This window comes from Cetorhinus maximus, chromosome 4, assembly GCF_964194155.1.
Source record: "Cetorhinus maximus chromosome 4, sCetMax3.hap1.1, whole genome shotgun sequence".
In the NCBI taxonomy this organism is placed as follows: domain Eukaryota; kingdom Metazoa; phylum Chordata; class Chondrichthyes; order Lamniformes; family Cetorhinidae; genus Cetorhinus; species Cetorhinus maximus.
The window spans coordinates 53,457,408-53,472,523 of NC_135882.1; the positions used below are offsets into that span (position 1 = coordinate 53,457,408).

The window sequence follows — 15,116 nt, forward strand, 5'->3', positions numbered from 1 at the left end:
TGGGAGGGTGGTGGAGGCAGGCTCAACTGAGGCTTTCAGAAGAGAATTGGGTCCTGAAAGGGAGGGGGGTGGGGGGGGTTGCAGTGGAGGTGGAATTGTCTCTTCAGTGGGCCAGCACAGACACGACGGGCCTCATGGCCTCCTTCTGTGCAGTAACCATCCTGTGATTCTAAGGTATGACGAGTGGTACAGATAATTCTGACTGGGCCGACCTCTTTTATAAGGAATATCAATATAGCGCAGGGTGGTGGGGGGAAGGGCGAGTCATCAGTACAATGGGATTTTAGATAATCATTGGAGGCACAATGAAAACATGTGGGGATAATCCAAGTAGAGAACATCGTATGTGGCACAACTGTATTTAGTGTCAATGATATAAAGTATACAGTGACAAAGTCGAGCAATATTAATTTCACACCACTGGTTCACTGTGGCTGAAAATACATATTTTTCTCCCTGTAAAAATATCTTTGTTTTCACCGAATGGTTAGTGTATCTTGAAATCCTACAATTAACTGCAGCAGCCTGTCGCCACCCCCGATACGAATTTTGCTAATTGGGATATATCCTGATCATTTTCATCTAAAAGCTATTTACATTTTATTGCAGTAATTTGTTTACTGACTATACAGCTTGCAAATCGGCTCAGAAGGTCGCTGCTAAACGGATCAGACAACATAAACACCATTTCAGTCCATTACTGTTAATGAAAAGCTGTCTCAACTTAATTAATTCATTTTTAATATCAATTTGTCTGTAGTTGCCGCTGAATGCTCACTTCAGGATTCACTGCAGTGAACTGGCTGGTGATGACACTTCTAGAAAGCAACCTAACTTAATCTTTTAGCAATATTATTTAGACGTGTCCGATTCGCACACTTGTCAGCTAAGAGAAAGCAATCGTTTTTTCTTTGCTGAGGATTTTTCTCTGAATCTTTGGTTTCTTTTGGCTATTTGGTGCAGTTTCCTAGCCATTACATAGGTTGCTGCATTGCACAGCTACATGTGGAACCGGCAGGACACTAATAACTGAAGAAATCCTAAATAGGAAAGATTAACGGGCAGTTCCTAGTTATTAAACAATATTTTTGAGGCAATTATCTATTTGTTAATTTTTGTGCCGTTTGATGAACACTTTTGAACTAGTTTTAAAGCTATTTCCCCTAAGCCTAGTAGGCCCATAGGCCAATTAGAACATTTGACCAGCTATTTTATCCAATGTTGGAATCAATAATAACTCAGAAAAGAACTCAACATCTAAGGCCTGTGGTAAACTTCAGAATGCAGGGGAAGAAAGTTTCAGTTTAAAATAAGGAAGTGGCAGAAAAAGAGAGCCTTGTTTATGACATCTCACTATTGGCATCAAACGTACACAACAAAAAGACATGCATCGTTAGAGAGTTGGAATATTTAGAAAGCATGAAATAGGCAATTAGATTTTTAAAAAAAATTGCTCCGCAGGAGTTGTTGGAGGCGCGTTTCACAATGGTCGTTCTCCGCCCCACCCGCTCCCCTGATATTACCGAGTAGTTACAGTCACCCTGACCATGTCCGTCTGTACCCCATGACAGTATCATTGCATTAGATTTTCTGAGCCCGTCAGAGTGCAGTTTTAAGTTCAGTCCTTCATCACCGTATTGACAGGCCACACCCAGTGCTTGTAAAATCAGTTCTCAAGATGCTCTTTCTGTAACTAATGACTGCAAACTATGGATGCAGCCAATAGCACCTTTAATCCTCATTAGCTATACCAATGCTTAACTTTTTACGCCAGTAACCTCGACTCCCCACTTTAAGTTGTTAACATGTGCCATTGAAAGGGTTAATGAAAAAGAAATGAAGACCATTTGACCAAAAGGGCCATTTCGTTCCCCCTTTTCCTACCCTGGCTACACAACCGTTGTCACACTTCTATTTTTGATTTCGTATAAACAATGGTAGAGAGATCATGAAAACAGCAGGAAGAATAACGAGGCCGGTTGATGTACGGAAACATCTAAATAACAGACAAAAATTGATAATTGGGACCAATAAGCACTCTAAACCAATAGACATTGATGGCGACAGTGGTACTGAAACATTACAGCTTGTCATAGATATTCAAACTGAGTCGGTGTCATAAAGTTTACAAATAACAGCGACGGAAGGTGATATTTTCTGGGAAACGGCCACATTGTTGCCGACATCTCAAGTTGCAGTGGAAAGCACATTTGTCTTTTGTTTCCTTTTTTTTCTCTCCAGGTTACTTTGGGAGGAATGTTCATTGGCATCGGACGCAAAACACCCGACTGTCAGGGGAACACCAAGTATTTCCGGTGCAAATTCTGCAATTTTACATACATGGGCAGTTCTTCGACTGAACTCGAACAGCACTTCGTATCAGCGCATCCCAACAAAGTGAAAAGTGTGCCTTCTGCTCTAGAGTCGGGGAAGGATGCCAATAAACCGGAGAGAAACGCCAGCAAAGGCACCCCCGTGACAGAGCGCCACTTACCTCGTCCAACAGACCCAGAAGACATGGGCAAATGGCAGGACAAGTCCACAATTAAGGCCACGGATGACACCCCCATTGGCTACTCTGTGCCCATCAAATCGGTGGACACCTCCAAACAGAATGGCATGGACGCTACCTGTTACTTCTGGTGTAGGTTTTGCAGCTTCAGCTGCGAGTCCTCGGACACCTTAAAGCTCACGGATCATTATAACAAACAGCACGGGGAGGATCAGCGCACTAGCTACTTTACTAGAGATTTCCCGGACAAAGTTGGCAAACAGGGGCCCACACTTCACCAGAACGACTCTTCGAAAGAGCGTCAGCCTCTCGGGGCTAATAAATTCGACGGGGAATTCTCGGTTAAAACGGAGAAAGGCACAAGCTCGGCTCGAAAGACAGACGCCACCAAGGCAGCGGAGGAGAGCATGGTTACCAGTTATAACTGCCAGCTGTGCAAATTCAGGTACTCCACCAGCCATGGGCCGGACGTGATCGCTGTGGGACCCCTGCTCCGCCATTACCATTACATTCACAACGTTCACAAATGTACCATTAAACACTGCCAGTACTGCCCCGGGGGACTGTGTGGCCCGGAAAAGCACCTGGGGGACATCACCTACCCGTTCGCTTGCAGGAAAAGCAATTGCTCCCACTGCACCCTGTTGCTCTTGCACTCGTCCCACGGGATGGGAGGGAGTGCCAGGGTTAAGCACCAGTGTGATCAGTGCTCATTCACAGTTCACGATGTAGATGTGCTCCTGCAGCATTACGAGACCATGCACAGCTCACACACCCCGGGCAAGGCTGAGAATGGCCAACAGGGAAGTGACGGGCAAGTGACCAGTGAAGAGGCCGAAGAGCACTGTTGTACCAAATGCGATTTTGTTACTCAAGTAGAGGAAGAGATATTCCGACACTACAGGTAACATTTTAAATGCTCCCCCATCTGATGACTTGTCTCTGCACTGAACCTAAACTATGACAGGGGGCGGGGGGGGGGGGGTTTAGAAATTAGTACCGGGAAGAAGAGGTACCCAAAACATGCAAAGTTTAAATAATCTCCCTTTGAAAAACATCAAAGCAGAGGAAATCAGATGGATTGTTTTTGGTGATGCTCTATAGTTTCTCTGTCATCAGATTATGATAACTAGCTACAGTTCACTAAGATAGCTCGGTGAGTTTTGAAAACATGTCACGAACGCAAACCTTAGTGCATGCTCGGGTACACAGTGTGTGCAAGTTGGCTGCTCCTTAGGCTGGAACTAACCTGGGTTATAACTGAGGTGAATCCATGCAACGCTGTAAGGGTTAGAATGATACTGAGTTGCTCTCCTCAATATTGGGCGTTATCTCTTCGTTTGGTCCAACTTCCCTGAAGTCCAACAGATTTTTAAAAAAAAAATGTACTTTATCTAACTTTAAAAGTTTGTCAACTTTAAAAAAAAACACACACACACACATTGCGCAGATTCCTGTTAAAAAACGATGCAAGGAATGGATGTTGCTTTTAACTTAACCTTCAAGTTATCTTTTTGTGTGCCTTCAGGAGGGCTCATAATTGCTACAAGTGCCGCCAGTGTAAGTGGAGCGCCCCGGGCACTCAGGCATTACTGGAGCATTTCAACACAGCCCACTGTGCGCTCCCGGAGCCGCCGGCGAGCAGCAGCAGCACCAGCGGCGGCGAGTCCCCACCTCCAGCGGCACCAGCAACCCCCACAGCCGGCACCAGCAACCACAACTCCCTGGGCGGCGAGCAGGAGATGCGGCACCGCACTCCCACCCCGCCTGACAGCGGCGACGGCAGCAGCAGCAGCAGCAGCCACCCTCCGCCAGCCGCCGAGGAGAAGGAGGGGCGAGGCTGGGCCGACACCTCCAGGGAAGACACGAGGAAGGCAGGCTGGGGCGTCAAGGAGGGCGCGGCGCCGCCGCCGGGGGAGCCGCACAAGGGGAGCCCCTACCCGGCTCAGGCTGCCCTCGGCCTCCTGAGCGCCTCCCCCGGCGGCGGCGGTGGCGGCAGCGGCGGCCAGGAGAGCCACAAGAACAGCCGCAGGGCTGCGGAAGAAGCGGACGCAGGGCGGCCCGTCTATGGGATGCAGGCCGCCGACCCCAAGGGCTTCCCAGCTGGGGTGCAGCAGCTTCCCGGGGGAGGAGGAGGAGGAGAGCGGGACAAGCCCCGAGCCCTCACCCCACAATATCCAACAAGCACCGAACTCAACAAGGCGAGGGAGGAGTCACAGACTCTACTGCGGGTAAGGCTGGCTTCGGTTACTCTCCACTTGTTGCTTGTTACCTACATATACACACACGTACATGAAGATGTAAGTGCATCCCATGAACTGCTTTTAAAATGATACCTCCACAAAGGGACATTATTCGTTCTAATTTATCAAACCCTGAGACACACTGTCAGGACACATTGGTGAGCAGTCTGGAGTGAGGAGCATACTCAATGCCTCTAATTCAGGAACAGAGAAGGTTATTGAACAGCCCCTTCTCAACTGAGATAGACCAAAGCTGGAATCTTCTTGGTCGACATGGTTCAGTCATTGAGAACTAGAGAAGAACTAACAGATGACCAGAGCAGATTGGATCATCCAATAATTAAGGAGGCCCATCATAACATCTCAGTTGCTCTAGCTGTGCCCCCCCACCCCACCCCACCCCCGAATTACTCTTTCCACCAAAGGAGAGGGTGGCTCTCTGTGACACACTTGTTTACTGGCATGGGGAAGGAATACAATGCACCTTATAAAGCTAAAGGGTATTTTGAAGGGAGATGGGATAACACAAAGTTGCAGTGTTTGTCACAATTTTAATGCTTATATTTTTTATTCTTTCATGGGATGTGGGTGTCACTGGCTAGCCTAGCATTTATTGCCCAATCCTAATTGTCCTTGAGAAGGTGCCGGTGAGCTGCCTTCTTGAACCGCTGCTCTTCATGTGCTGTAGGTACACCCACAATGCTGTTAGGAAGGGAGTTTCAGGATTTTGACCCAGCAGCAGGGAAGGAACAGCGATATAGTTCGTTAGGATGGTGAGTGACTTAGAGGGGAACTTGCAGATGGTGATGTTGCCATGCATTGCTATCCTTGTCCTTCTAGTTAGAGGTCACAGGTTTGGAAGGTGCTGTTGAAGGAGCCTTGGTGAGTTGCTACAGTGTACTTTGTAGATGGTACACACTGGTGCCACTGTGTCCCAGTGGTGCAGGAAAGAATGTTGAAAGTGGTGGATAGGGTGCCAGTCAAGCAGGTTGCTTTGGCCCACATAGTGTCGAGCTTCTTGAGTGTTGTTGGTGCTGCACTCATCCAGGCAAGTGGGGAGTATTCCATCACACTCCTGACTTGTCCCTTGTAGATGGTGGACAGACTTTGTGGAGTCAGGAGGAGAGTTACTCGTTGCAGGATTCCTAGCTTTTGACCTGCTCTTAGAGCCCTAGTATTTATATATCTGGTCCATTTCAGTTTCTGGTCTATGGTAACCCCCAGAATGTTGATGGTGAGGGATTCAGTGATGGTAATGCCATTGAATGTCATGGGGTGATGGTTAGATTCTCTCTTGTTAGAGATGGTCATTGCCTGGCACTATGATAATGACATAACATGCTTTATTGCAATTATGAAAAGTAAGCCAATAATTACTATTTTGATTGTTCTCTAATTTGTGTAACCTTAAACAAACTGTTATAAATAGCACATTATAGCAACTTCAGGGGCTTCTCACTTAAACATTAAAGACCAGGTGGAGCTAAGTTTTTGAAAGAGGTGGAAGGAAGAGGAGGGGAGCAAAGACTTCCTTTAATGCACCTACTGTTCCGATGTAATTAAATATATTTGGTTATTGATAGGGAGAGAAATCATTAATGTTGACAGGAAAGTTATTGTTCGTTTGCCCTCCTGGCGTTTGTGACTTAAACATGTAAGGAATTTTTGAAGATATTTAACTTTTTTTGACTTGGTGCATTGTTCATCTCATTATAAAATGATGACATGTAGACCATTATGTGACAACTTGTGTTTATTTGGCAACTTTAACATAGCAAAACGTCCCAAGGCATTTTATAGAAGCAAAATTTGACACTGAACCACATAAAGAAGTATTAGGATGGATGACACAAAAAACTTGGTCAAGTAATTAAGTTTTAAATAGTATCTTAAAAGAGGAGAGAGATATATAGAGGTGGAGAGGTTTAGGGAGGGAATTCCTGAGCTTCTGGCATTGGCAGCAGAAGGCATGGCCACCGATGGTGAAGTGATTTAAATTGGGGGTGCTCAAGAGGCTACAGTTGGAGAAGGACAGATATCTTGGAGCATTGTAGGGCTGGAGGAGATTACAGAGATAGGGAGGGGCATGGAAGAATTTGGAAACAAAGAATTTTAAAATTGAGGCTTTGCTTAAGTGGGAGTGAATGTAGATAATCAAGCACAAGGTGATGAGTGAATAGCATTTGGTGTTTTTGATGAGCTCAATTTCAATTAAGGTAGAAAGTGGGAGACTAGCTAGGAGTGCATTAGAATAGTCAAATCCACAGATAACAAAGGCATGGCAACAAATGAACTCAAGTAGGGTCAGAGTCAGGAGATGTTTTGGAGGTGGAAGCTTGCAGTCTTGTTGATGGTGTCGTTGAGTGGTCGAATGCTCACCTTGGGTCAAGTATGACACTAAGGTTATGAACAGTCTGGTTCAACGTCAGTAAGTTGCCAGATACAGGTATGGAGTCGGTGGCAAGGGAATGGAGTTTGTGACGGTGATTGAAGACAATAGCTTCAGTCTTACCAATATTGAATTGGAGGAAATTTCTGCTCATCCAGTACTGGATGTCAGATGAGCAGCCTAATAGTTTTATAGACAGTGAAGGAGTTAAGAGAAATGGTAGTGAGATATAAGTAAACTTTCAGTAGATTTTCATTTCATTGCAGTTATTTCGTGTATAATAATGTTCATAAATGATGAAAGAGTATATGATCACTTTTCTTGGATCTCTATGTCCTTGATTATTATAACTCACTTTCAACTTTATTGTTCAAAGTAAACAGCTAGATTGTGGAAATAACTATTGTATTGTAATGTATTCAATATTCTCTGCTGGTAATAGTTATGAGGTCTCGAAACTAATGAATATAGTCATTTGGTAGTACAGAATTTGAGTATTGCTGAAAAAAAAGACATTTTTTATTGAAGCTTTTCATCTTGCACTCATCAGGACAATTCGCAAGAAAATACCAATGTCAGGGGAAACAACATATTTTTACTGTTTGAGAAGAGAGTGCTGATTGGCAGATGGACTCTGATTTATAGAGGCATTGCCATGGAGAATGCATAGTTGATTGTAACTGACAGTTAACTGCCAAGCATTGTTTGAAATTTAAACCAGGTAGCTTGACTCTGGTCAAGACATTGCCCTGGGGAATGAACCTGCGAATGGCTGTCACTTATTTTGTTTAGCTGAAACAGGCATGTACTGGAAGCTACATATATTAATACACAGGGCCCTGTTATTTGCAGACAGGAAGAACAGGTACACACACTGTACCCGTTTCAACTAAACAAACTAAGTGACAGCCATTTGCTGGTTCTTTCCCCAGGGCAATGCCTTGACTAATCAGAGTCAAGCTGTCTGGTTTAAATTTCAAACAAATCTTGGCAGTTAACTGTCAGTTGCAATCAAGTGTGCGTTCTCTGTGGCAATGCCTCTACCAATCAGAGTCCACTTGGCAACCAATCAGCACTCTCTTCTCATACAGTATAAATATGTTGATTCCCCAGACATTGGTATTTCCTTGCGAATTGTCTTGATGAGTCCAAGTCATTCATGAGTGCTACCATCAAAAACATACTAAACGTAATACAAGCAATTTAAATTAGGCTGATTTGTATGATGCTAATCTTTATGATGTGCTTCCATTTTCCCTTGTTGGACCAAAGGTTCAGTCACCTGATTCATGGATTTCCATTTGACATGGCTTTAAGATGATAATGGTGAACGTGGGTACTATAGAAAGAGACAAAAAGTCTCTACCTGCAGGAATATTTGTTGATCAAGAGCATAACACAATACATTGCAAAATCATTTTTAGCCTAACACAAATCAGCACTATTGATTGTTATTCAAAATTCTCTGATTTTGCAAATACAGGGAAAATGAGAAGTGATTAATTGCGGTAGACACTTTCAACAGTGATTTGTATTTACTTAAGGTTATTTATGTCTAGACTGGCAACTGTTCCTTTATGATTTCATAAATGTTGCACTGCTCTTTAGTGGATATCAGCAAGAAAATAGTTGATAGTTGTAACTTGCCTCTTTTTTGTTTTGGTTCAGACATGGGCCACCTTGTGAAATTGTGTGCTTAAAAGGTTGTGAAGCATGTGGGGAAAAATGTTCGAAGTGTAAACACTTGAAAGAGGGATCTTCCACTAACATTATTACATATACAGATCAAGGGATTACAAAGATTGCTACTTTTGAATATAGCAAGAATTTTCTTTACTACTTTTAATTTTCTTGAGTATTTTTTGTTGAAATGATATGTGAATTAAAGAGGCAATTTTGAATGATACTGAGCCCAGCGATATGGTGGGGTGTGATTAGCCTACATAATTGAAACGGTCAACTTCCTGAAGCTTTCTGGAAAAATTATTATACCAATCAGATGCTCATTCTTTTTCTCCCATCCTTGTGCTCAGTATTCCCTACAGGTGAATTTCTTTGCCATTTGTGGTTTCAACAAATGTTTTAAAAATAGGGAGACAAAGCAAAAAGGCTCATTATTTTCTTTTGAAAAGTAGGATTTCGCTGGTGAGACTGATTTGAGAGAAGATTCATTTTTTGTCAGTCTTATATCAGTGAATAGCTTGTTGGATAAACATTTAATTTCAAAATATTCCTTTATTCGTATTTTCTAATTTAGAGAAGTGATGACAAAGTATAAAAGATTGTTCCTCTAGCTTTCTCTCCTTTCCCCTGCCAATGGCGAGCTCTGCTCCCATCTTAGAACCAGATCACTCTAGGCGTTAGCAAAGAATCTCACATTGTCCTTAAAAAAAAATGCCATGTGAAATTAGCCAATTGTAATAGTTTAAGATTTTGGTTTAACATTTAGCACGATACCATTGAGAACAGAGACTAAGGGCAGGATTTTAGCTTTTGGATCAGGACCTTGATGGCAGGGTCAAATGGCGTTCCTGATCCCACACGGTGTTGGGAGCAGTCATCTGGTGGTGATTTTCCTTGAACTGGCCAATCAGTGGCAGAGGATGTACTTGTCATCCAATTAAGGATGGTGGGTGGGCTCTCTAAACTGGAGGGCCAATAGGAGGCCCGCTAGGATGGAAAGGGATGCAGCAGCAGGGATAGAGGCTGCCTCCATCTTGAGGTGATCTCTCACCAAATTTGAAAATTTTTGAATTAAAAATTGGCTACATCTATCGGGCCACCATTGTGGAACCCCTTAATAGAGTGGCCTATGGCCATAGCTGTGGCCATTTGGCCTTCAATAAGCCTGTTACTTGGCTATCTGCCGTTTTTGGATGGGAAACCCTTCCACCTCCCACGATCCCACTCCGGGAAAACAACCGGGGGCAAGATGGTATTGGAAAACCAACTGGCACCTCCATGTCATCAGGATGAAAATTCAGCTTTAAATGTTCCTCCTGGATCCTCTTCAGGGATTGTAGTAAAGAAAGAGCTTGCATTTATATTGTGCCTTATTTGTTTGAAAGGATGTCCCAAAGTGCCTCATGTCTAAATTACTTTTTGAACTGTGTTTGTTGACACATTGACAAACCGTTTGAGATTCCTAAGCTCATCACAGCCTTGAAAGTCAGAAGAGAAATGAGAGTAGCTAATTTCATCATAGAGGGACCATTTAATTGAGTATTGCACCAGTGTCTGTGAAATTGAGGTCAATGGGACTTTGATTTCACTTTTTTAAAAAAAGATGACAACTCCATCAATACAGCACTCTCTCAGCTCAGAATTGGTGAGTTGGCTTAGTTCTGATAGTTGCTTGAACTCACAACCTTTACTGGAAAATGCAAATGTCATGATGGATTTTTTGCAAATGAACAGGAATGTGATATCCTGTCTGATGAGCAAGATGGTTGTGGTTGCCTCAACTGTCTTCATCAAATGTTTTCCCCCTATCATAACGTCATAAGTGGGCCCATATTTTGATGATTATAAAGTGTTTAGCCACCTCCATAATAGAGCAGCCTATAACAGCATACATGTGATAACTAGTGGAGTTCCGCAGGGGTCAGTGTTGGGACCACAACTTTTCACTTTATACATTAATGATCTAGATGAAGGAACTGAGGGCATTCTGGCTAAGTTTGCAGATGATACAAAGATAGGTGAAGGGACAGGTACTATTGGGGAGGCTGCAGAAGGATTTAGACAGGTTAGGAGAATGGGCAAAGACGTGCCAGATGGAATACAATGTGGGGAAGTGTGAGGTCATGCACTTTGGTAGGAAGAATAGAGGCATAGACTATTTTCTAAATGGGGAGAGAATTCAGAAATCTGGAGTGCAGAGGGACTTGGGAGTCCTAGTCCAGGATTCTCTTAAGGTTAACTTGCAGGTTGAGTCAGTAGTTAGGAAGGCAAATGCAATGTTGGCATTTATTTTGAGAGGACTAGAATATAAAAGCAGGGATGTGCTGCTGAGGTTTTATTAGGTTCTGGTCAGACCACATTTAGAATATTGTGAGCAATTTTGGGCCCCGTATCTCAGGAAGGATGTGCTGGCTCTGGAGAGGGTCCAGAGGAGGTTCACGAGAACGATCCCAGGAATGAAAGGCTTAACATATGAGGAACGTTTGAGGACTCTGGGTCTATATTCGATGGAGTTTAGAAGGATGAGGGGGGGATCTGATTGAAACTTACAGAATACTGAAAGGCTTGGATAGATTGGACGTGGGGAAGATGTTTCCATTAGTAGGAGAGACTAGGACCCGAGGGCACAGCCTCAGAGTATAGGGAAGACCTTTTAGAACAGAGATGAGGAGAGACTTCTTTAGCCAGAGAGTGGTGAATCTATGGAATTCGTTGTCACAGAAGGCTGTGGAGGCCAGGTCATTGAGTGTATTTAAGACCGAGATAGATAGGTTCTTGATTGGTAAGTGGATCAAAGGTTACGGGGAGGAGGCGGGAGAATGGGGTTGAGAATCTTATCAGCCATGATTGAATGGCGGAGCAGACTCGATGGGCCGAATGGCCTAATTCCTGCTCCTATGTCTTATGTGGATCTCTGAAGGACCAATACTTAGTCTGACAAGTGACAGATAACATTCATGCCACATAAATACCAGACAATTATCATCTCCAACATAGAAAAAACAAATGACCTTCCCTTGACCGTTAAATACCATTGCCATTACTGAGAACCTGATCTTTCAACGTACTTGTGGGTATCATTGACCAGAAGCTTAACTGGACAAATAATATCAGTGGTCCGGTAAAAAGGGCAGAGGCTGGGAAGAGTGACTGAGCACCTCATTCCCTCAATACCTCTTGAGAATATCATCAACACATTTGCATTGGTTCAAGGAAGAGGCTATTATTACCTTATCAAAGCAACTGGCGATGGGCAGTAGATGCAGCCTCATTACCAGGATCGTCCACACCCTGAAAACAAGTTAAGAAAAATATTTTGCACATAGGAAGGCCCAACAAACAATGAACTGAAACGAATGGCCAGTTCATTTGTTTTGGCAGAGTTAGTTGAGGGAAGAATTTTGATAGACACCGCGTGAGTATCTTGCTCTTTTGATCATGTCATTGGATCTTTTACAACTATCTGAATAGGCAACAGGACTTTGATTTCACATTTTATTTAAAAGATGACAACTCCTTCAATATAGCACTTTCTCAGCTCAGAATTGGTGAGTCAGCTTAGTTCTGATAGTTGCAACCTTACTGAACTCACAACCTTACTGGAAAATGCAAACATCATGAAGGATTATTTGCAAATTAACAGGAATGTGATATGTAAAGTGTGTTCTGTAATTTTTACCTGAAGTTAAATATTTCTATATGACACTGCATAGACAAGTGTTTATTTAAAAAAAAAACAATCAATTCTGTGTTAACACACTGCTTGTCATTAATGATCATTTTCTGTTGGAGTGAATAAGCACATTTTTGAAACTTGCGACTATTTTGAAACTATTGCGACTTTGGAATTCTCTTTCTGAATGCAGTTGAGGCGGGATCATTGAATATTTGTAAGGCAGAGGTCGATAGATTCCTGTTAGACAAGGGAATCAAAGGTTATCGGGGGTAGATGGGAATGTGGAATTCGAAACACAAACAGATCAGCCATGATCTTACTGAATGGTGGAGCAGGCTCAAAGGGCCAAATGGCCTACTTCTGCTCCTATTTCGTACATTCGTATGAGAGAACAGTGATCTTGAGGGAGAATTAATACAGCATGAGTTTGAGCTATTGTATTCCACATGGGGTATATCCTCCATTTCCTTTGACCTCTGAAGGTGCTAAGTCACATTAGGTTATGGTTCTATTGGTACCAGATACACGCCTGTACCATTGACCATTATTATATGACTTAGACAGTGAACGATGATAGTTAAGCCTGAATCTGGCTCCACCCAAAATCCACAAGGTGCATTTTATAGAAAATATGAATATAGGAATATTTTGAAATTGGGGTTTCTTGGTAGACATTAGAGTGAGACCTCTGCTAATTCTCCCCTCTGATGGGAGGAAGCCAGGTTAGCAATCCGATAATGCTAACTAACAGCAAATGCAGAGGATCAAACCTTGCACCTTCTGGCTCTCTCTGGCTTAAGTTCCACATTTTTTGTTGCCAGTGGGGCAGGAGGGGGTTTCGGGTGGAGGGGGCGGTCACTGGGAAAAGAAGTCCAGTGTTACAGTGACACAGATTTCTCTTGTTTATGTTGTTTCTCCCAAAGAGCCAGTATGTGATGACTGCATTCCTCTGTTTTGTATAGCAGGGACTGACTTTGTGATTGTCAGAATAAGAGAGTGTTAACTGTTTGCTTCCCTTGGGAATTAACACTGCGATGGATGGTAAATGGTGTCTTGCACGACAAAAATTGCATCGTCCGTGCTGTTTGTCTCCATAGTGCCTCTTATGGTTTCCTATTCAAGAAGGTTTACATATCATCATTTCACCAACTCTTGGTACTATTTTCAGATGAAATGCAAGGGAGCAAGAATTCCTGTAGCCCAGAGCCAAGCTGTTTTACGAGTGGTCTGATAAAAATTTTAATACACAGATTGTTTGAGTCAATTGGAATTGATTCATAAAATATCAATATGTAACAAATTGTTTTTGGTTGGCTTTGTGGTTTCATTGGAACTCCTGTATGAAAGCTTTAATATCTTTACTTTAAGCTTGATTAGACCTTTGTTTACAGAATATCAAAAACAAAATTATAATAGGTTTGTTTTTGACTGGAAGATCTCAACCCAGGTACACTTGGCATAAATATTTACTGATTTTAAGTGATATATATGCACCTACATACACCAGCAACCTTTTTAATCCAATTAATTAAAATTTCCCATTTTGGCTAAATATATTTGCATTTTGGTTGTGTTCAGGACCATGAAGCCCTCAGTTGAAAGTCACAAAATGTCTTTTGGTTAGCTTTCAAAAGGATGTAGAGAACTTTACTTTGTAGTGTACAAAGGAATAGATGAAATTGTAGATTTTGGGTTCAGATTCCAACAGACCTGTAATTAATTTAACCAGACCTTCATATATACTTCGTGACTGAATTTTTAGTGCAAACCCACCCATGTGTGACGCTTGAAGTGCCAGTATTAAAAAAAGAAGTCTCATAAGGATGAAGTCCTTTCAGTTCCAGCCAAGGTGTCAGCCTTGACTCAGTAGTAGCACTCATCTCTGAGTCAGAAGGTCATGGATTCAAGCCCCACTCCAGGATTTGAGCACATAATCTAGCCTGACATTCCATGTAGTAATGAAGATGTGCTAAACTGTCAGAGGTGCTGTCTTTCAGATGAAATGTTAAACTACGATCCCATCTACACCCTTGGGTAATGTTGCACAGCAAAATCTTGTAAGTGACTTCAATAAATAGTCTTGTTTTTCCTTGCCTAAGAATGCTTTGGGTGACTTTATGTTCCCATATACTATATATCATGGCACAAAGCTGAAGTTAGTTTGCAACAGTGGAAAATGTGTAGTTGTTTTATCATTCTTCTGGGTGTGGGCATTGCTGGCAGGGCAGCCAATTATTGCCCTTGAGAAGGTGGCAGTGGACCTTTTTTGAACTGCTGCAGTCCTACTCCTATCTAGCACTTTGATACAACAGAGTGCTTTGCTAAGCCACATCCTAGGGCATTTTAGAATCAACCATGTTGCCGTGGAGCTAAAGTCACATGTAGGTCAGACCAAAGAAAGTTTCTTGTTTCTACAGGATATCTGTGAATGTATTTTCTTTTTTTTTTCTTTATTCTTTCATGGGATGTGGGTGTCACTGGCAAGGCCAGCATTTGTTGCCCATCCCTAATTGCCCTTGAACTGAAATGGCTTGACAGCTAAAAGTCAACCACATTGTTGTGGGCCTGGAGTCACATGTCGGCCAGACTGGGTAAGGACGGCAGATTTCCTTC

At 42.7% G+C, this 15,116-nt stretch overlaps 1 protein-coding gene across 6 annotated transcripts in view; it reads left to right on the forward strand.

Annotated features, from left to right (window-relative positions):
• The window catches only part of trps1 (trichorhinophalangeal syndrome I), a 190,360-nt gene that overhangs the window by 6,598 nt on the left and 168,646 nt on the right, over positions 1-15,116 (forward strand). For all 6 annotated transcript variants that reach the window (XM_078540204.1, XM_078540203.1, XM_078540202.1 and 3 more), the window contains exons 3-4: positions 2,242-3,416; positions 4,041-4,743. In XM_078540204.1, the coding sequence (XP_078396330.1) occupies positions 2,242-3,416; positions 4,041-4,743 (1,878 nt within the window). The remainder of the gene's footprint in view (positions 1-2,241; positions 3,417-4,040; positions 4,744-15,116) is intronic.